Consider the following 22,929-nt stretch of genomic DNA (forward strand, 5'->3'; position numbering starts at 1 on the left):
GAACAAGTTACAGTCTTAGGTTTCAATAGGTAACATTGGCTTCTATGATCAGCAAGCTCTATTTGACCTTTAGGGTTAACCCAGGCTAGTAAGCACCTGGGAACCTCTTGCTTATGCCTAGAAACACCTTGCTGTCCCTCCCCACTTCCCTCGCGAAACAAAGCAGCGCAGAAATGATCAGATCCTTTGGTTTGGCTTTTTTATTTCCCTCCCGCCCCATGTGTTCTTCTGCGTTGCAAACTCCGCGGATGGGAGGAGTCCACTTGCATGACTCATTTTCAAGGAGAGGAGAGATGAACAATAAGGGCAGGTCTACACTTAAAACACTGCATCAGCTAATCAGTTAATCCACCTCTGTGAGAGGTGGTAGCTATGTCGACAAGAGAAGTTCTCCCACCAACATAGTGCTGCCTACACCACGGGTTAGGTCGATAAAACTATTTTTCACACCCCTGAGTGACATAGTTATACCAATATGAGTCTGTAGGGCAGATCTGGCCTGCGGCTCTTCGCACTAAATAATGTCCCTCTCCTTGTGGCAATTCAGACAGTCACAGAGGTTTGCAATACAACTGCTCAAATATTACATTACAATATGGAATACAGATAATACATATGAGATTAATGCATGCAACAACTAACATACATTCAATAGTCTGAACACTAAACTCTTCCTTATAATTCTAATACAGAGGTGGGCAAACTATGGCTTGTGGGCCACATCCAGCCTGCGGACCATCCTGCCCAGCCCTTGAGCTCCTGGCCGGGAAGGCTAGCCCCCGGCCCCTCCCCTGCTGTCCCCCTTCCCCCACAGCCACACTGCCGCATGGCTGAGTGGCTGCGAGCTCCTGCCACTTTGAATGACCTGGTAAGGGGGCAGTGGAGGAGTTGGGTAGGGAGTCCTGGGGGGCAGTCAGGGGACAGGGAATGGTTGGATGGGGCAGAGGTTCTGGGGAGGGGCAGTCAGTGGATGGGGAATAGGGGGGGTTGGATAGGGCATGGGAGTCCAGGGGGGCCTGTCGGGGGGCAGGGGGATGGATAGGGGTCGGGGTAGTCCAGGGACAGGGAGCGGGAGGGTTGAATAGGGGGTGGGGTCCCGGGGGTCCTGTCAGGGGGCAGGGGTTTGGATAGGGGCCAGGGGGGCAGTCAGAGGACAGGGAGCAGTGGGGTTTGGATAGGGGGTTGGATCCCGGGGGGAGCAGTTTGGGGTGGAGGTCCTGGGAGGGGGTGGTCAGGGGACAAAGAGCAGGAGGGTTGGATGGGTCAGGGGTTGGGGGGGCCATCAGGGGACAGGGAACGGGAGGTTTGGATGGGGGTGAGGTCCTGGGGGGCCTGTCAGGGAGATGGGGTTTGGATAAGGGCTGGGGGGCAGTCATGGGACAGGGAGCAGGGTGGGTTGAATAGGGGGTGGGATCCCAGGGTGGGGTTTGGGGCAGGGGATCTTGGGAGGGGCGGTCAGGGGACAAGGAGCAGCAGGGGTTGGATGGGTCGGGGGTTCTGACGGGGGCAGTCAGGGGGTGGGAAGTGGGATGGGGCAGATAGGGGCGGGGGTCAGGCTGTTTGGGGGGCACAGCCTTCCCTACCAGGCCCTCCATACAGTTTTGCACCCCAATGTGACCCTCGGGCCAAAAAGTTTGCCCACCCCTGTTTTAATACATATATTATCAATATTAACCCACAAGTGAGCCAGACAGATTTCACTTATATATCTTTTAGTGTCCAATTGAAACATGGGGACTTTAGCATGAGCTGACATCTAGCCTGCCAGCATCACAGCTATAATCTAGCCCTGTGTAATCTAAGACATATGAAACCTGTAGCACAGGGTTCTCCACTTTCATAAGAGAAAGTATTCTACAGAGTAAATATAGGCCAAAGCTTAATGTGTGAAATCAATTTTACTCAGTCCTTTTTCAGACACAACTGTTGAACTAGAGATCAGACTTTGGGATTTAGCCCTTTTAAAAAGAATGAGGAAAATTCATTTCTGATGTAGCTCTATTGACTCAAAAGGAGTTACACCAGAGGTGATTATTCCCCAGTGTAGTGACATTTCTGCCTTCGGTCAATAAAACATTGTACAATAAGGGGCTGATTTTCAGAAATACTGAGCAACCACAAAATCAGCTGAAGTCAATGGGAGTCAGGGAGGAGTGGGGAAACAGGCGAAAGACCTAAAACTCCCTCTGAACAAAATGGAGAGTGAAGAAATAAATGAGCAAGGGAAAAAGAAGAAAATATGATGCATTTAGAGACTATTTGCTTTCAGAAAATGCTATTGTTGGTGCTTTTGAAAATATTATGAAAGCCCTTTTGAAATCCTAGCATAAGCTGTTGGAAATGCTTCCGCATATCTCAAACTATAATTGATTTAATCAATTAAATATGCACTATTCTCCACAAATGCAAAGTGGTTGGAGTGCTAATACCCCTATGACTATTATATTTGTATAGAAGTGTGTTCTTAAAAATTATACTTTTTCCTGTGTTTACAAATCAATGGACAAGTATCTGTAGGGGGTTGATTAAGGAAATGGTAGTAAGGTAGTGATTACTAACAAAAACCACAGGAAATGTGCATCTCTTATTTTAATGTAAAAATCTATTGAAAAAATAAATTCAGGCTTGGGCCCATGTTCTACAGCCCTTACCCAGTATCAGATCTTTTCCTTGGGGGTGTTTGCATGGCTCCCATGGAAGTTTACAGGAGCTGCACGCACATGAGAGGTAGAAGCTGACCCTTAATTTTCACTCTCGGTCTTTCCAACTTTTTCTAATGAGGTTGCACTTCTTCCCTGTTGAAATCAATGGAACTGTATGTGTGATTAAGGGGTTTGGCTCTCAACCCCTTCTTAGGCAAAACTCCCATTGATTTTGACACTGCTTCTCATTTTAAAATGCCCAAGATGGGGTTTAGGACAGGTTGAAAATTGTATATTTATTAATATAAACATGTATCCAGTGTCCATTTAAATCTGTTAGAACATTTTGGCCCAGATTCTCCTTTGTGCTGTGTTGCTTTACATACCCTGCTGACACAAAACATCCCTACGTAGCTGGCCAGAAGACCCCATTGCAGGGGATATTTCTGATGGCAGAGTCACTGGAAGGCCAACCCTCTTTCCTGTGCCTGGCATTGGGGGTATTGCTGGGGGAAAACAGCATAGTCAGGATTTCCCTGCACCTCAGTGATTCTCAGTTCTTGCATCAATGACCCCTTAGGGTTCTTTCTACACAGCAAAGAAAACCCCATGACTGGATTCTGCCACCTGACTTGGACTTGTGGAGCTTGGGCTGCAGGGCTGTTTCCTTGCTGTGGAGACTTCTGGGCTCGGGCTGGAGCTGGGGCTTCAAGACCCTGAGGCTTGGGAATATCCCAGAGCCCACTCCAGCCCAAGTCCAGAAGTCTACACAGCAATGAAACAGTCCCGCAAGCCTGAGTCAGCTGGCATGGTCCAGCTGTGGGTTTTTCTATGCTTTCTAGACATACCCTGGGGGCCATTGGCTGCCACCATAATTTAGAACAGGCTTTGGGATACTCTAAGGCTCAGATCCTTAAAGATATTTAGGCTCCTAACTTCCAAGGCACAGACCCTCAAAGGTATTTAGGGTTATAACTTCCATGGGAGGCTAAATACCTCTGGGGATCTGGGCCTAAGTTACTCTGGGGGACCAGAACGGGAGTGTTGGAGTGTAATGTTGGCTGGTTTGCATTCTCTCTGTGTCAGAGCTCTCCTTGGTTGCTATCAGGCTTGGTCTCCAACTCAGTCATATTACAAAAGTAGTGTGATTTCCCCTGTGTTTTCAAGCCTTTCCTCATTAAAATACTCTTTCAGTGGAAAGTAACCAGTTAGTCATTTCTGTATTGGTTCCTAACTATCAATGCTTCTACAGACCTTCATAAAAACGAGTTCAGTTGCCATCAGCATGCTGTCTGGATGATGCAGCATAGTTACGATATACCACTGACTTGCTAGAAAACTGCTGCTGCAGATCCTGAAGAAAACCCCCAGTGGCCTAGAAAGCTGCGTGCAGCCAGAGCTAACTACAAGGGTGGGCAGAGAAGGGCTTTACAACCTCATCACAAAACTGCAAAAACTGGTAGCTTCTGACGTGCAACAAATAAACTCTTTTAAATACATTAATTTTAACAGTGCTTTGAAGATGTGAAGTGCTATCTCAATGGCATGTCTTATTAGGATGTGGGAGTCTGTATACACATAAAAATGAATTTATATTAATACATGTTTTGTACACTTTAAAGCATTTTGAAGTGTAGCACAATAGAACTTAAACAAATGCTGACCAGCTATCATTAAACTGTTGCATCCTTTGTTGTTTGCTTTGGTCTTATGGTCATGCTGCCCATTTGCGAGACAAACTTAAGAACTCCGTTCCAAAGCCCAGTGATATCCATGGGATATAATATCTCAAAAAATGGAGAAAACTAAAACAAACAGCACCCCTCCCCCATCATCTCCCCCTCACACATACTTAAGCCCCAAATGCTACCTGTGGAAAGATTTCCATTTCACGTAAATAGTGTGTACTGCTCATAGCGGTTCTCTTATTTGTTCTATAAACTTTTTCAGTAGATATTAATACATAACAAAGAGAATAATGATTAAAATAATATTTAATAATCTAGATGTTAAAAAAGCATTTTTCATGACCTAAACACCTAATTCTGAGAGCAGCCCTGGGACTCCTTGGCCAGTGGAACAGTTCTTAATTTAGCTCCATTTTGACATTTCAAATATATGCAAATATAGGGCTTAGACCTGCTACTATACTGGTTCAGACCAGTCATTTACACCTTCATTGGTAAAGATAGCCCCTGAGGAGAGCACGGCTCTGGAGAGTTACACCCCATCACTTAAAGCTTGTCTACATAGGGAAATTGACCAGGATAGTTATAGCCAAATAATTATTTGGCTATAGCTATGACAGTCAATTTCCCTGTGTAGAAAAGCACAAAGTTATATGTTTGTACTATACCTAGCACAATGGGACCCTGATCTCTAGGCATTGCTGCAATGCAAATAATAATAAATAATCTGGCTCTCTTCAATCAGAAGAATGGTCATGACAATGTAGAATTTTGAGAGGGGAAAGCAAAACGAGGTTTGGATGGTAGGGAAATTCTTAAGGATTCAAACAGGAAAAAAATCCCCAGCATATGCCCACAGATATACTTTGTGCAACTTTGCAGTTTTCAATCTTCATTTTGAGAGTGAACCCAAATTTCTTTTTCTTTGTAGTGCATTCTCTTTCTGCATGCTCTAGACAGCAGTCTTGGTACACTGCAGAAGCATACTCCAGATACTGTAATTCCTTCTCAGACACACAAGTGGCTTGATCCAGGAAAACTTTTTCACTAGGAGGGTGGTAATGCACTGGAATGGGTTACCTAGGGAGGTGGTAGAATCTCCTTCCTTTGAGGTTTTTAAAGTCAGGCTTGACAAAGCCCTGGCTGGGATGATTTAGTTGGGGATTGGTCCTGCTTTGAGCAGGGGGTTGGACTAGATAACCTCCTGAGGTCCCTTCTTGATAGTCTATTATTCATAGAGACGATGACAACCCAATGTTTAGATGAAATCAGTGCGAGCTGTGGGGCTCAGCACTTGTGCGAACTGGGTCCATAAATGACTACTCCCTCTTAAATTCTTGGCATTTAACTATCCAATAGATTTGTTGTTGCCAGCTTCCAATCCAGAGGCACTTTCTCAGGTTTCCATACTTTGTGTCAATTAAAGCCTTTCACTACTTCTTATTGTGTTATATTAAAGTGTTTCAGCAGAAGTTAATACACCCCAGAGATATTTTGTCTCTCAATTTATCTCATTTCATGTTCTACTTCCAGAATTATTATTCCTTTTTTCAGATATCTCTGGACAGCTCAGAGAGCTTTTCACTGAGTTCTCCCTCTCTTTCTTTTCTTGTTATGACTCAGGTTACAGTGTGAATGATGTTAGCTGAAATATTTCTGCATAAGATTTTATAAGATTGGTGTTACCATAGGTACGGGTTACTTTCCTTCTTCTTCTTCCAGACAAATGTAATGTGCTTAAGATAGTGCTAGAGCCCAGTTCTGCCCTTTAGATTTACATTAAAATCAATGCTTAATATTCAAGTCAGTATTTAAGTCAGTGGGTCTTGAAGCCTAGCATAGGGTGTTATCCCTTTAAAACCAGGGAAGGCTAGCAAACCTCTCCAGGGTATAATATAAGAATTACCAGAGAGAAATTTATTTGCAGCAGGCTCTGGAGAAGGAAAGACTTGTAGGTACTGTAGTAAGAGAACATGTGCTTGATTTATCTCTCTTTTCTCCTTTTGTGGCTGAGAAACTAGTATTCCATCTGATAGCCTTTGGATTATTACAGTTCCTAAATTCTAGACCTTAGATTGCACTGCATTATCCTATGGTCGTAGAACTGGGTGCTTTGTATCACTTGGTGAATTCTATATAGACAATGTTCTTTGTAATTAAGTGTTATACATTTGATACGGGCTATCTAGGGATATGTCTACACTATGAAATTAGGTCGAATTTATAGAAGTAGGTTTTGTAGAAAGCGTTTTTATACAGTTGATTGTCTGTGTCCCCACACAAATGCTCTAAGTGCATGTAGTCGGCGGAGTGTGTCCACATTACAGAGGCAACCGTCAACTTCTGGAGCGTTGCACTGTGGATGGCTATCCTACAGTTCCTGCAGTCTCCGCCGCCCATTTGAATTCTGGGTAGAAATCACAGTGCCTGATGGGGCTAAAACATTGTTGCAGGTGGTTCTGGGTACATATCGCCAGGCCCCCGTTCCCTCCCTCCCTCCGTGAAAGCAAGGGCAGACAATTGTTTTGCACCTTTTTTCTTGAGTTATGTGTGCAGATGCCATACCACGGCAAGCATGGAGCCCACTCAGATCGCTTTGGCAATTAGGAGCACATTAAACACCACAGGCATTATCCAGTAGTATGTACAGCACCAGAACCTGGCAAAGCGATACCTGGTGAGTAGGTGACGTCAGCGCGGTGACGATAGTGAAGAGGACATGGACACAGACTTCTCTCAAAGCACAGGCCCTGGCAATGTGGGCATCATGGTGCTAATGAGGCAGGCTCATGCAGTGGAACACCGATTCTGGGCCCGGGAAACAAGCACAGACTGGTGGGACCGTATAGTGTTGTAGGTCTGGGACGATTCCCAGTGGCTGCGAAACTTTCGCATGCGTAAGGGTACTTTCATGGAACTTTGTGACTTGCTTTCCTCTGCCCTGAGGCGCATACCAAGATGAGAGCATCCCTCACATTTGAGAAGTGAGTGGCAATAGCCCTGTGGAAGCTTGCAGCGCCAGACATCTACCGGTCAGTCAGGAATCAATTTGGAGTGGGCAAATCGACTGTGGTGGCTGCTGTGATGCAAGTAGACAATGCAATCAAAGATCTGCTGATATCAAGGGTAGTGACCCTGGGAAATGTGCAGGTGATAGTGGATGGCTTTGCTGCAATGGGATTCCCTAACTGTGGTGGGGCGATAGACGGAACCCATATCCCTATCTTGGCACCGGAGCACCAAGCCGGTGAGTACATAAACCACAAGGGGTACTTTTCAATGGTGCTGCAAGCACTGGTGGATCACAAAGGACGTTTCACCAACCTCAGTGTGGGATGGCTGGGAAAGGTACATGACGCTCGCATCTTCAGGAACTCTGGTCTATTTCAAAAGCTGCAGGAAGGGACTTTCTTCCCAGACCAGAAAATAACCGTTGGGGATGTTGAAATGCCTATAGTTATCCTTGGGGACCCAGCCTACCCCTTAATGCCATGCCTCATGAAGCCGTACACAGGCAGCCTGGACAGTAGTCAGGAGCTGTTCAACTACAGGCTGAGCAAGTGCAGAATGGTGGTAGAATGTGCATTTGGACGTTTAAAAGCACTCTGGCGCAGTTTACTGACTCGGTTAGACCTCAGCGAAACCAATATTCCCACTGTTATTACTGCTTGCTGTGCACTCCACAATATCTGTGAGAGTAAGGGGGAGATGTTTATGGCAGGGTGAGAGGTTGAGGCAAATCGTCTGGCTGCTGGTTAGGCACAGCCAGACACCAGGGCGGTTAGAAGAGCACAGGAGGGTGTGGTGCGCATCAGAGAAGCTTTGAAAACCATTTTCATGACTGGCCAGACTCCGGTGTGAAAGTTCTGTTTGTTTCTCCTTGATGAAACCCCCACCCCTTGGTTCACTCTACTTCCTCTAAGTTAACCACCCTCCCCTTCTCCCTTCAATCACCACTTGTAGAGGCAATAAAGTCATTGTTGCTTTACATTCATTCATTCTTTATTAATTCATCACACAAATAGGGGATAACTACCAAGGAAGCCCAGGAGAGGTGGTGGAGGAGAGAAGCACCAGAAGGGGTGGTGGAGAGGGAAGGACAAGGCCACACAGTACTTTAAAAGTTTAAAACTTTAAAACTTATTGAATGCCAGCCTTCTGTTGCTTGCACAATCCTCTGGGGTGGAGTGGCTTGGTGGCCAGAGGCCCCCCACCACATTCTTGGGCGTCTGGGTGAGGAGGCTATGGGGAGGAGGGCGGTTGGTTACACAGGGGCTGTAGTGGCAGTCCGTGCTCCTGCTGCCTTTCCTGCAGCTCAGCCATACGCTGGAGCATATTAGTTTGATCCTCCAGCAGCCTCAGCATTGAATCCTGCCTCCTCTCATTACGCTGCTGCCACCTTTCAGCTTCAGCTCTCTCTTCAGCCTGCCACCTCTCCTCCCAGTCATTTTGTGCTTTCCTGCACTCTGACATTGTCTGCCTCCACGCATTCGTCTGTGCTCTGTCAGTGTGGGAGGACAGCATGAGCTCAGAGAACATTTCATTGCGAGTGCGTTTTTTTCGCCTTCTAATCTTCGCTAGCCCCTGGGAAGGAGAAGATCCTGTGATCCTTGAAATACATGCAGGTGGTGGAGAAAAAAAAAGGGACAGTGGTATTTAAAAAGACACATTTTATAGAACAATGGGTACACTCTTTCATGGTAAACCTTGCTGTTAACATTACACACATAGCACATGTGCTTTCGTTCCAAGGTCGCATTTTGCCTCCCCCCTAGCGCGTGGCTAGCCCCTCCACCCTCCCTGCTCCCCATGGCTAACAGTGGGGAACATTTCTGTTCAGCCACAGGAAAACAGCCCAGCAGGAACGGGCAGCTCTGAATGTCCCCTTAAGAAAAGCACCCTATTTCAACCAGGTGACCATGAATGATATCATTCTCCTGAGGATAACACAGAAAGATAAAGAATGGATGTTGTTTGAATGCCAGCAAACATACACTGCAATGCTTTGTTCTACAATGATTCCCGAGTACGTGCTACTGCCCTGGAGTGGTAAAGTGTCCTACCATGGTGGATGGAATAAGGCTGCCCTCCCCAGAAACCTTTTGCAAAGGCTTTGGGAGTATATCCAGGAGAGCCTCAAATACCAGGGCAAATTAATCATTAAACATGCTGGCTTTTAAACCATGTATAGTATTTTAAAAGTACACTCATCAGAGGTCCCTTCTCTGCCTGGCGGGTCCGGGAGGCAGCCTTGGGTGGGTTCAGGGGGTACTGGCTCCAGGTCCAGGGTGAGAAACAGTTCGTAGAGAAACGTAGATGGCTGTTGGGAAAACCGGTTTCTCAGCTTGCTTGCTGTGAGCTATCTACAACCTCCTCGTCATCATCTTCCTCGTCCCCAAAACCTGCTTCCGTGTTGCCTCCATCTCCATTGAAGGAGTCAAACAACACAGCTGGGGTAGTGGTGGCTGAACCCCCTAAAATGGCATGCAGCTCATCATAGAAGCGGCGTGTTTTGGGCTCTGACCCAGAGTGGCCGTTCGCCTCTCTGGTTTTCTGGTAGGCTTGCCTCAGCTCCTTAAGTTTCACGTGGCACTGCTTTGGGTCCCTGTTATGGCCTATGTCCTTCATGCCCTGGGAGATTTTAACAAATGTTTTGGCATTTTGAAAACTGCAACGTAGTTCTGATAGCATGGATTCCTCTCCCCATACAGAGATCAGATCCCGTACCTCCCGTTTGGTCCATGCTGGAGCTCTTTTGCGATTCTGGGACTCCACCATGGTCACTTCTGCTGATGAGCTCTGCATGGTCACCTCTGCTGATGAGCTCTGCATGGTCACCTGCAGCTTGCCATGCTGGCCAAACAGAAAATTGAAATTCAAAAGTTCGCGGGCCTTTTCCTGTCTACCTGGCCAGTGCATCTGAGTTGAGAGTGCTGTCCAGAGCGGTCACAATGGAGCACTCTGGGATAGCTCCCGGAGGCCAATACCATCTAATTGCGTCCACAGTACCCCAAATTCGACCTAGCAAGGCCGATTTCAGCGCTAATCCCCTTTTCGGGGGTGGAGTAAGGAAATCGATTTTAAGAGCCCTTTAAGTCGAAAAAAAGGGCTTCATTGTGTGGATGGGTGCAGGGTTAAATCAATTTAATGCTGCTAAATTCGACCTCAACTCCTACTGTAGACCAGGGCTAAGTCAAGCTCCAACTTTTCTTTGCCTGGACACCCTTTGCACATGTTTTTCATTTTTAGCCTTCTGGACTATTTATGGTGGTGGGTAGACTGGAATAATTAACATACAACAATTTAATTTAGATTATTACCATCTTCTAATACATTCAGCAACTTATGGCAGTTCCAAATTGTTTTTAACTTTCAATTCCCTTCTTGTTCATAGACTTTCTGTGTGACCTTGGGCAAGTCATTTAGGCTCATTTAAACTCAGATCCTCTAAATAACTGTAAGGAATTGGGCCTTAGTCTTTAATTGCCCATCTGTAAAATGGAGTTTATAGCACTTCCTTACCTCACAAGAGTGTTATGAAGATAAATACATTAAAGATTGTGAGGTGCTTAGATACTATGGTGATGTAAGTACCATAGATAGCATACTGTACGACAGTGCTAGTAGGAAGAAACTTCCTTAATAACAATGCTTAGTGCTTCAGTAGTAGTCGTCATCTGAAGACCCTCAAGCACTTTGCAAATATGACTAAAACTATGTATTTGTTCACAGTTACCTTGTGGTGACTACCAGCATAAAGGATTTAAGATCTTGCCCTATAAGACTTAAGTGATATCATTCCTTTTGCTGGCCGTGCCAGTAGATGACAAAAAATGGGTTATTTCTTACTAAAGTATAGGTGAAAAAGAATGGGGATTAGATGGCATAGGAAAATAATGTAACAGACTTTCATATCTTCAGTTATTCTATCTAATATGTCATCTAAATATCAGACACACAACTGAATATTATGGCACTTTTTCAAAATTTACATATGTTCCCTATTATAGATGTAAGAATAAAATAAATGAATATTAACTGAACAGGAAGATGTATATCTTGACACAAGAATCCTTTCTTATAGAGATCTTGGGATGGGGAGACGAAGGTTAGACCCTTCATCAGATTACATAAGTAAGTTATAATATATTCTGTACAAGACACAAGTTGGAGAAATGTGCTTTCATCTTTGGGCAGGATCTGGAAGGATAAGCACTTGTTAAAGTTAGTATAGTTCTTGAGAGCCTCAGATGACAGTGTGACATTTTGGGGTTCACCCAGGCCAATAAGGGGTTTGGTCACAATCTGCCTTGTAACCTTGTGTGTCTGGTGGTTGGCAGATTCTTGGAGTCAGAGCTCTGGACTAAAGCTACGTAGCCACAAGACACCCGTAACACTCTAACCCTGCTCCCTCTAGCACCTGAAATGCCTCCTTCCACCTTCTATGCCGGAGAGAGTAGTTCAGAGCAAGCTACACTGGCTTTCCCTCAGTGGAAGATACCCGCATGACAAGGAAGTCTTTGGGCTTTATTAAAGTCCCTTTGTTTTTCCTCAAGTGGTGCAGTGCATTCCAGATCCTGAAATGCCTTTTCTTACCATCATCTTAAATCAGGACTATCATCTAAGTTTCATACAGATGTTATACCAGGAAGAAAGACTTGCACTGCATATCCCAGATCCAGGGAGCCCACATACTTATTTCATTTTCATACCAGAAGCAGAGCTGAAGTGCCTGCAGTATTTCACAAGTCAACCATATTTACACTATTGAAGGATTTTGCATCAGTCATGAGTTATGTAGTGAGAGTCATCACTCCCTAAAGATACACTTTACTTCCACTTACTGGCTAGTGATGTGGTTAATATTCAACCAACCATACATCATAATAAACAGAATTATGATAAATATTCTCATCCATTACATTATTGGCCAGTGTTTTTTGATGCTACTTGACTGGTTCTAGTTTTGACTTGGCTCCCTTTGTGATTATATGTCTACAATGAGAGAGTTATTATTCCAAGGATAAGGCTGCAGTCCTTTCTCAGGCAATATTTCCATTTAGTGGAAATCCATGAGAGTTATTCCCAAGTACAGGTTTGCTAAGGAGAGCATGATGTGGCCCAAAGAATGGCAGCTATTTTTCTGTTAATTAAGATATCTTTAAAAGATACTTTTTTCTTCCAATCAATATTTCTATTTTAATTTTTTTCAAACCTGTAATGATGGGGTGAGTAAATGTTCTATTTCAAATTAAACAAACATACAAGAACAAACCAAATACATTCTGTAAGAGCTACACTTTCATGAGGCAAGAAAGGTAGGCTTGTTTTTGTAGATTCACTACTGATACTTGTATCATTGGTGAAACATGGAATTTTACTGCAGAATGATAACCTTCAATATGCTATATATATCATTAGGATTTTTTAAAGTATGAGTTTTTCTGTGGACAGTGCACGGCTGTACACAGGCTAAAATGTGCACAACCATTGTACAACTGTAGTAAAGCATTTTCATTTGTGATCTTTGATATGGAACCGTTATGAATGGATAAGGTCTCAGAGCCTCCCCCCCACCCTTAGGCTATCAATTCAGGGGCAAAGTTAAGGTTATTTGGTGCCCTTAACACAGCATTTCCATATTTTCAAATGTTTGTTGAAATTTAATTTTAAATATGAAATTCCTAGGTTTCCAATGTTTGCTTTTTTGACTACAGTATTATGCTAAGGTTTCTCTTTTCCCAAAACCAATAGGTATTCTCAGCATTAACACCAGCCTAATAAAATCTATTGTCTGTGAATTCCTTTTCTGTTTGTTTTTGTCATTTGGTTTTGTTTTAAATTGGAATGCTTTACTTTGCCACATGCAGGTGAGAGCAGAAGACAGATTCTTCACTCCTTTTGGATCCCCTCACTGGACCAGAGGAGCATCATGATGCAGCAAGTGGAGAAGGGAAGAGAGTTCTTCCTGGGACTCCTTTCTCCTCCTTACTATACTGAGGAGTCTTGTAATGCTCTTCAAATTCAGTACCTGATAAACTTAATGAGGCGTGTCAGCCCTATGAAGGCTGTGTTTTGCTCTCCAGACCTCACCTTCCCCTTTCTACCACCTGTCCCTCTTTCCTTTCATTCTCCTCCTTCTCCCAGGGTTCCCTCTACAGTGCCTACGTCCAACCTTCTCCCCTCTTCAGCCCCCATTGTCTCCAGACCTCCACAATTACAACAGATAGCAATAAACAACTAAGGATCATGCACTATTCTCAGTGCTCAAATCTGCAGCCCTCCACTTCCACAACCAAACAGTCCTGTGCTGGCAACTCACTCATCCTGCAGTAGGGACAATGCGGGGCTTCCCTTTCAGTGATTCCTCCCAGCCAGTGGGGACCATTGTGGTGCCAGAATTGAAGGCAGCCGGGTGGGCATTTTATGTCCCCTCTGCCTGCTTTCTGCTCCACATGTTTGCTTTGGTGCCACCATGGGGGAGAAGGGAATCAGAGGTGGTCGGCTGCCTCAGTACCCCACTGACTGGAGAGGTGAGGGTCTAATGGAGGGGGTGTGTAGGATAAGAAACTAGTGGGCAGGATAAGGAAGGGACTAATGAGGTGGACGGGGCTAATGGAAGGGATAGGGGTTGACTAATAGGAGGGGATGGGCTATGGTTTGAACGGGCTGACAGAAGAGGATTGGCTGAATGGAGGGGGGCTACTAGGGAGCAGAGGTAAAATGGAGTTGGCTCCCTTCCCTCCTGGGCTCCTTGGCCACCCTCTCCCCCGGTTGACTCCATTTTAATCTCCAATGCAGCAACCAGTCCAGTATCTCTCCAATAACCCCCAAACTCCCTCTCACCCAGTAACCTGTCAATGATCCTTTGATTGCCCCCAGCTTCCCTCAAGCTGCCTGTGGTTCCTCAAAACTTCCTTTCACACCCGCTCCTGATGCTCAGGGAAATCAGTGATTGCTGTCATCAGTAAAATAAATATGATATGGAGCTTCACTAACCTTGCAAGTGGGATCCAAATGAATGAATGTGTGGAGTGGGGAGTACGGACCCACAAAACAATATTTGTTTAAATAGCAAATATCTTTAATGTAACACTTCTCAGAAAAAAAATCCTACCTTATCATCTGCTTTACAATGAGCAAATAATCTGTTTAACTCCAGTCAAAAGTTAGAGGGTTAAAATAGGCTATAGACTCAGCATAAACTATGGTATCATTAATGATGTCTACATAATAGTTCAAGGTCCCAAATGTCAGAAACCCCAAATCATTGGGGTTGGTGAAGGGGTGTGTTAAGGGCAGAGTTTAAAAGTCCATCTGTTCATGTGTAAAGGGGATTTTAATATCATTTAGACCCCACCTGCACTAGAAATGTAATTCTGACAGTCATAGTTTAAGAAAAGTTTACATTTGCATTGTGGACAATCCCTAACTATATTGTAACTGGGATGTCACTGAGCTAAAGCATGAGGGATTTTGCTTTGTGCATTAGACTTCACTTTCTCCCTCTGTGGAGGATTTGTGTATTTTACTATGTGTATCATTCTCTCTGAGGAGATTTTGCCACACGTATTACACTTTCTGCCCTTGTAGAGATGGGGAGTATTTTGCTGTATTATATGCTCACCATCTGGATGGATGGTAGGTTGCTGGGTGAGTCACTGTTCCCCCGCCCTCTATAAGCAGATGGCTGAACAAACAATGAGGCATCTACCCAAAATAAGGCTGATTAGAGAGACAAGGTGGGTGAGTGAGGTAACACCTTTTACTGCATCAACCTCTATTGGTCAGAGACAATCTTTGAAATTTAGGCCTTGTTTACACTGCCACTTAAGTGCTGAAACTTTCTTCGCTCAGGGGTGTGAAAAAACACCCCCTTGGATGATGCAAGTTTCAGCACTTTAAAGTGACAGTGTAGACAGTGCACTAGTGCTGGGAGCTATTCCCCTCACAAAGGTGGTTTTATTACAGCGCGGAGAGATCTCTTTCTCAGCGCTCTGCTGGAACTAAAGCCACGGCAGTGCTTTAACATTGGCTGTGTAGACATACCCTTACACAGAGCTCTTCTTCAGGTCTGGGTCTTTGCTGACTAAGGACAACCGACTGTAAGAGGGTTGTGATATATTCAAGGGACATTTAGTTTCACACCTCAAGGTGGGAAACTGAGGCAAAGTTCAGTGCCCAGTGTACTGTGGGTGGGTGTTTGCCATGGCTACATGCTTTGAATCATGGTGGTAGCGTTTTCCCAAATTAATGCTGGGTTCCCTTTCCCATTTAATAAAAATCTTCTTTTCGATGCAACATATTCAGTGCTTGTGAGTGGGGAAGTACTGCTTCTTAGAGGTATTGCCCGGGGTAGTGTTTAGTTTTCCCAGATTACTGGGTGGAGGCTGAAGCCAGTTTAGTTTTGTATTAAGATGATCCCCTAGATATTGAACCTGGCCTTTGTTGCTGCCAACTCCATCTGACACAAGGGCTACATTTCCCCAAACCTGAAGAAGAGCTCTGTGTAAGGTCAAAAGCTTGTCACTTTGATCCAATGAAAGATATTACCTCATCCATCTTGTCTCTCTAATATCCTGGGACCAACATGGGTACAACAACACTGCATACAAAATAAGGCTCACAATGCAGTTAAGTGACTGATCCACAGGTATATGGAGCCACTGCGTAGGATGGGGCTTAATGTGGTATTTGATCCAGATACATCCAAGAACTACAAGACTGAGGGTGCACAGTGTGTTTGAGGTTTGATTCCCAGTCCATGGGAGCCTCTGCCCAGCACAGGACTCTATGATGTGCGGAGGTTTGATCCCCAGTCTATGGGAGCGTCTGCCCAACACGGGGCTGTACAGTGTGTGTGTGGGGTTGATCCCCAGTCCATGGGAATGTCTGCCCAACATGGGGTTGTGTGGAGTGTGTGTGGGGGTTGATCCCTAGTCCATGGTAGCGTCTTCACAGCACAGGGCTGTATGGTGGGGGGGGGAGAGAGGAGGGGGTTGATCTCTGGCCCATGGGATCCTCTGCCCAGCAGGGGGCTGTACAGTGTGTGTGTGTAGGGTTGATCCCCAGTCCATGGGATCCTCCACCCAAAAGGGGCTGTACAGTGTGTGTGTGTGTGTGTGTAGGGTTGATCCCCAGTCCATGGGATCCTCCACCCAAAAGGGGGTGTACAGTGTGTGTGTGTGTGTAGGGTTGATCCCCAGTCCATGGGATCCTCCACCCAAAAGGGGGTGTACAGTGTGTGTGTGTGTGTAGGGTTGATCCCCAGTCCATGGGATCCTCCACCCAAAAGGGGGTGTACAGTGTGTGTGTGTGTGTAGGGTTGATCCCCAGTCCATGGGATCCTCCACCCAAAAGGGGGTGTACAGTGTGTGTGTGGGGAGGGGGGGTTGATCCCCAGTGTAGGACAAGTGCTGGCTGCTGCCAGGGTCATGCTCATAGCGCCGCATCGGTGCCACTGCGGGAAGGGGGGGGCTCTGCCCTCCGGGGACTCCGAGTTCTTCGCTGCGGGGCTCCCGGCGGCGGCGGCGGCGGACGGGGGCCGGCCCAGCGCGGCCTGCGCCGCTCCGGGGAGAGAGCTGCGGGGCGGGGCGGGCCGGGGGGCGGAGCGGGCCCCGGATGCACTTGCCCCGGCGCTGCGAGGCCGGCTCCCAGTTCCTGTGCGTGCCCTTAACCTTGCGGGGCTGCCACCGCGGCCCCCTGGCGCGGCCGGACCTGCGGAGCGCGGTGCCCCGGAGGGGATCATGTCTCTGGTGGCGGAAGCGTTTGTGACTCAAATAGCAGGTAATGGGCGGGCAGGAGAGGCCGGCGTGGTGGACGGGGCGGGGGAGGAGGAGAGAGTCGGAGTAGAGGGGTACGGGGTGGCAGAGGGGGGATGGGTGCGTGGGGGGGGGGCTGGAGCTGGCAGGAGGCAGGCAGGGTTCAGAGGGGGGCATGGGACTAGCAAGGGGGGAGAGAGCGGGGTGCAAAAGCCAGTGGGCCCTGCCCAGCTCCCCATACCCCGAGAACCCAGCCATCCTGGCGTCAGGCTCTGGTAGAGGATTGGCACGTCTTGTAAGCGGTGTCTGGAAACGTTGCCTGCGTGCTGACCGTGTTATTGATGATGCTGTCGGAGGTAGTTTTGCTGTGGTGTTTAAAGAGCTGGATTATTTATTGCGGTAACTATACTACGTGGCATTGTGTGGGTGTCCCACGGTATATGTTATGCTTTGGAAATGTTGTCAGGCGAAGCTCAGAGTGTTTAATAGCCTGATGTCAACAGCATGTGTATTCTACAGTGGCGGATTACAATGGTAAACACATATCACATATTATTAGTTGAATATCTTACTGCGACTTGGTTGCCCTGCCACCCCAAAAAGTGTTATGTTTTTGTTTCTTTTTTTAACTTGCTAGGCCATTTTCCTCCATCAGAAGTTGAAGTTTATTTGTATCTTGTAGAGGCCAACTTTCTCCTCTTTCTTATTTTTCCTCTTCATTTTCCAGAGATGCATACAATTTGACACTGGTTACCAAAACATTAAGTTCCCGCTCCAAAATCATTTTATTTTGATTTCTAGAAATGCTAAAATGGTGCCCATCCATACGTTGTAGTTGCCCTTGACATTAACTGCAGCAATTATAGATACCCACCATAAATTCTCTTTATTCCCCCCCCCCCCCATGATTCCTCATACATGATTGCATAAGAATGGCCCTACTGGGTCAGAGCAAAGGTCCAGCTAGCCCAGTATCCTGTCTTCCAACAGTGGCCAGTGCCAGGTGCCCCAAAAGGGAATGAACAGAACAGGTAATCATCAAGTGATCCATCCCCTGTTGCTCATCCCCAGCTTCTGGCAAGGAGAGGCTAGGGACCCCATTCCTGCCCATCCTGGCTAATAGCCATTGATGGACCTATCATCCATGAATTTATCTAGTTCTTTTTTGAACCCTGTTATGGTCTTGGCCTTCACAACATCCTCTGGCAAGGAGTTCCACAGGTTGACTGTCCCTTGTGTGAAGAAATACTTCCTTTTTAAATACTTAAAATACTTCCTTGTTTTAATCCTGCTGCCTATTAATTTCATTTGGTGACCCCTTAGTTTTTGTGTTATGAGAAGTAGTAAACAACACTTCCTTATCTACTTTCTCTACACCAGTCATGATTTTATAGATTTCAATCATATTTTATAGACCTCAATCATATCTCCTCTTTGCTGTCTTTTCCAAGCTGAAAAGTCCAAGATTTATTAATATCTCCTCAATACGGAAGCTGTTCCATATCCCTAATCATTTTTGTTGCCCTTTTCTGAACCTTTTCCAATTCCAATATATCTTTTTTTGAGATGGGAAGACCACATCTTCACAGAGTATTCAAGATGTGGGCGTAACATGGATTTATATAGAGGCAACATGGTATCTTCTGTCCTATTATCTATCCCTTTCTTAATTATTCCCAGCATTCTGGTCGCTTTTTTGACTGCCGCTGCATGTTGAGTGGATGTTTTCGGAGAACTACGCACAATGACTCCAAGATCTTTCTTGAGTGGTAACAGCTAATTTAGACCCCATCATTTTATATGTATAGTTGGGATTATGCTTTCGAATGTGCATTACTTTGCATTTATCAACATTAAATTTAATCTGCCATTTTGTTGCCCAGTCACCCAGTTTTGAGAGATCCTTTTGTAGCTCTTCGCAGTCTGCCTGGGTCTTAACTATCTTTAGTAATTTTGTATTATCTGCAAATTTTGCCATCTCACTGTTTACCCCTTTTTCCAGATCATTTATGAATATGTTGAATAGGACTGGTCCCAGAACAGACTCCTGGGGGACACCACTGTTTACCTCTCTCCATTCTGAAAACTGACCATTTATACCTACCCTTTGTTTCCTATCTTTTAACCAATTACCAATCCATGAGAGCACCTTCCCTCTTATCCTGTGGCAGCTTACTTCATGTAAGAGCCTTTTGTGAGGGACCTTGTCAAAGGCATTCTGCAAATCTAAGTACACTACATCCACTGGATCCCCTTGATCCACATGCTTGTTGATGCCCTCAGAGAATTCTAGTAGATTGGTGAGGCATGATTTCTCTTTACTAAAACCATGTTGACTCTTACTCAACAAATTATGTTCATCTAGATGTCTGACAATATTGTTCTCTCCTTCCCCTCCCCTCCCCCCGCTTTGGGTGGGGAGATAACTTTTTTGGAGTGAGAGACCTGAAATCTTGCAGATGCCATGGGAAGCAAGTCTAAGGGGAAAAACTATTGAAGACAGTTGGCAGTTTTTCAAAGAGACATTACTAAGAGCAAACTATCCCACTGCATAGGAAAGATAGGAAGTATGGCAAGAGACCACCCTGGCTTAACCAGGAGATCTTCAATAATCTAAAAATCAAAAAGGAGTCTTACAAAAAGTGGAAACTAGGTCAAATTACAAAAGAGGAATAGAAAAAAATAACACAAGTATGTAGGGACATAATTGGGAAGGCCAAGGCACAAAATGAGATCAAACTAGCTAGAGACATAAAGGGTAACAGGAAAACATTCTATGAATACATTAGAAACAAGAGGAAGAACAAGGACAGGGTAGGTCTGTTATTCAATGGGGGGGGGGAAACAATAACAGAAAATGTGGAAATGACAGAGGTGCTTAATTACTTCTTTGTTTCAGTTTTTGCCAAGAAGGTTGGTGGTGATTGCATGTCTAACAGTGAATGCCAGTGATAATGAAGTAGGATCAGAGGCTAAAATAGGGAAAGAGCAAGTTAAATATTACTTAGACAAATTGGATGTCTTCAAGTCACCAGGGCCTGATGAAATGCATCCTAGAATACTCAAGGAGCTGTCTGAGGAGATATCTGAGCCATTAGCAATTATCTTTGAAAAGTCATGGAAGACAGGAGAGATTCCAGAAGAGTGGAAAAGGGCAAATATAGTGTCAATCTATAAAAAGGGAAATAAGGACAACCCGGGGAATTACAGACCAGTCAGCTTAACTTCAGAACCCAGAAAGATAATGGAGCAAACAATTAAGCAATCAGTTTGCAAACATTTAGAAGATAATAAGGTGATAAGTAACAGTCAGCATGGATTTGTCAAGAACAAATTGTGTCAAAGCAACCTGATAGCTTTGTTTGACAGGGTATCAAGCTTTGTGGATGGTGGGAAGCGGTAGATGTGGTATATCTTGACTTTACTAAAGCTTTTGAAACTGTATCACATGACCTTCTCATAAACAAACTAGAGAAATGCAACCTAGATGGAGCTCCTATAAGGTGGGTGTATAAGTGGTTGGAAAACTGTTCCCAGTGGTTCACAGTCATGCTGGAAGGGCATAATGAGTGGGGTTCTGCAGGGATCCATTCTGGGTCTGGTTCTGTTCAATATCTTCATCAATGATTTAGATAATGGCATAGAGAGTATACTTATAAAGTTTGTGGACAATACCAAGTTGGGAGGAGTTGCAAGTGCTTTGGAGGATAGAATTATAATTCAAAATGATCTGGACAAACTGGAGAAATGGTCTGAAGTAAATAGGATGAAATTCAATAAGGACAAATGCAAAGTATTCCACTTAGGAAAGAACAGTCAGTTGCACACATACAAAATAGGAAATGACTGCCTGGGAAGGAGTACTGCAGAAATGGATCTGTAGGTCATAGTGGACCACAAGCTAATATGAGTCAACAGTGTAACACTATTGCAAAAAAAAGCGAACATCATTCTCCGATGTATTAGCCAGAGTGTTGTAAGCAAGACACGAGAAGTAATTCTTCCGCTCTACTCCATGCTAATTAGGCCTCAACTAGAGTATTGTGTCCAGTTCTGGGTGCCACATTTCAGGAAAGATGTGGACAAATTGGAGAAAGTCCAGAGAAGAGCAACGCAAATGATTAAAGGTCTTAAAACATGACCTATGAGGAAAGATTGAAAAAATTGGGTTTGGTTAGTCTGGTAAAGGGAAGACTGAGAGGGGGACAAAACAGTTTTCAGGTACCTAAAAGGTTGTTACAAGGAGGAGGCAGAAGAGTTGTTCTTCTTAACCTGTGAGGATAGAACAAGAAGCAATGGGCTTAAATTGCAGCAAGGGAGGTTTAGGTTGGAGATTAGGAAAAAATTCCTAATTGTCAGGGTGGTTAAGCACTGGAATAAATTGCCTAGGGAGTTGTGGAATCTCCATCATTGGAGATTTTTAAGAGCAGGTTAGACAAACATTTGTGAGGGATGGTCTAGATAATACTTAGTCCTGCCATGAGTGCAGGGGACTGGACTAGATGACCTCTCAAGGTCCCTTCCAGTCCTATGATTCTATGTTATTTAGTCTTTTTCCAGATGAGAATGTCTTGGGCAAATTGGAAGTTAGTCAGGCAAGTTGTTCTTCAGTTTTAGATAGGGATTTGTAGAAAATATGGTTATGACTCTGCAAATGGCTGAATAACTCTCCTCTTAGCTAAGGTGTTGCATAAAACTCAGCACCAAATGAATTCCTCAGATGTCCACCTTCCTGCTGTCTTCTGTAGTTTCATAGATTTTTAAGGCCAGAAAAGACTTATGATGATCTAGTCTGATATCCAGCATAACCAAGTTCACCAAGTGAAATTTTTCAAGCCCATAACTTCTAGCAGATCTACAGTGCATTTTTTAGAAAAGCATCAACTTTGATTAAAGATTTCAACTGGTGGAGAATCCATCACATACCTAGATAAGTTAATGGTTAATTACACTTACTGTTAAAAATGTGTACCTTATTTCTAGTCTGAATTTGTCCAGCTTCACTGTCCAGCTCATTAATCTAGCTCGCAAAGGCATGACAAGATCTAAAGAGCCCTCTACAGTCTGTTGAACCTTATTCTATAAAACAAACTTCTATGACCTGACCTCTGCTTTGTCAGAAAATGCTCAGTGTCAAAGCACTTATCTGGCCTTAAAATAATAGATGTTTCAGCCATAAAAAGCTGAAGGAGGGATATCTCAGGTGGGATGGGGAGGGATAGCTCAGTGGTTTGAGTATTGGTCTGCTAAACCCAGGGTTGTGAGTTCAATCCTTGAAGAGGACATTTAGGGATCTGGGGCAAAAATTTGGGCAACCCCCTGCTTTGAGCAGGGGGTTGGACTAGATGACCTCCTGAGGTTCCTTCCAACGCTGATATTCTATGATTCTAGTTTTCATAGCTGATCTACATTAGACTGTACAGTCATAGACTGAAAATAAATGAAAACAGAAAATATTCCAGTATGAACAAAATAAGTATTTTGGGAGATTAACTCGTGCAGTATCTTGGCCAGTATCCGTTACATTTCTTAGCTTTCCCAAGAAGCTACTCACCTCGAGCCAGTGGGCTGGCTAGGGAGGGAAGCTATTGGACACTAGAGGTTGTATCGAATGGACTCCTCAAAAGTGGGTGAGCTCACCTTGCCTGTTGCCCCAGAATCTTGTAAATCTAGTAAAGATACATCACTAGGATCATGTATGTGGCATGAATTGGAATCACAAACTCAAATTGCCTCACAGTACCTTCTCTTGAATAGGCTACATAGAAAGTGACAGTGATGATTATAAATCTTAATGTCAAAAGGGGAATTATGTTGGATCATATTAAAGAAGTTATG

At 44.7% G+C, this 22,929-nt stretch overlaps 1 protein-coding gene across 3 annotated transcripts in view; it reads left to right on the top strand.

Annotated features, from left to right (window-relative positions):
• The first annotated feature begins 16,931 nt into the window (after nt 1-16,931).
• The window catches only part of MTX2 (metaxin 2), a 53,413-nt gene continuing 47,415 nt past the window's right edge, over nt 16,932-22,929 (top strand). Inside the window, exon 1 of one of the 3 annotated variants that reach the window (XM_038422709.2) lies at nt 16,932-17,116. In XM_038422709.2, the coding sequence (XP_038278637.1) occupies nt 17,077-17,116 (40 nt within the window). In that variant the 5' untranslated portion in view covers nt 16,932-17,076. The remainder of the gene's footprint in view (nt 17,117-22,929) is intronic. The other 2 variants (XM_043505381.1, XM_038422711.2) reach the window with 2 other exon arrangements.

The sequence above is a fragment of the Dermochelys coriacea genome, chromosome 11, assembly GCF_009764565.3.
Source record: "Dermochelys coriacea isolate rDerCor1 chromosome 11, rDerCor1.pri.v4, whole genome shotgun sequence".
NCBI lineage: Eukaryota > Metazoa > Chordata > Testudines > Dermochelyidae > Dermochelys > Dermochelys coriacea.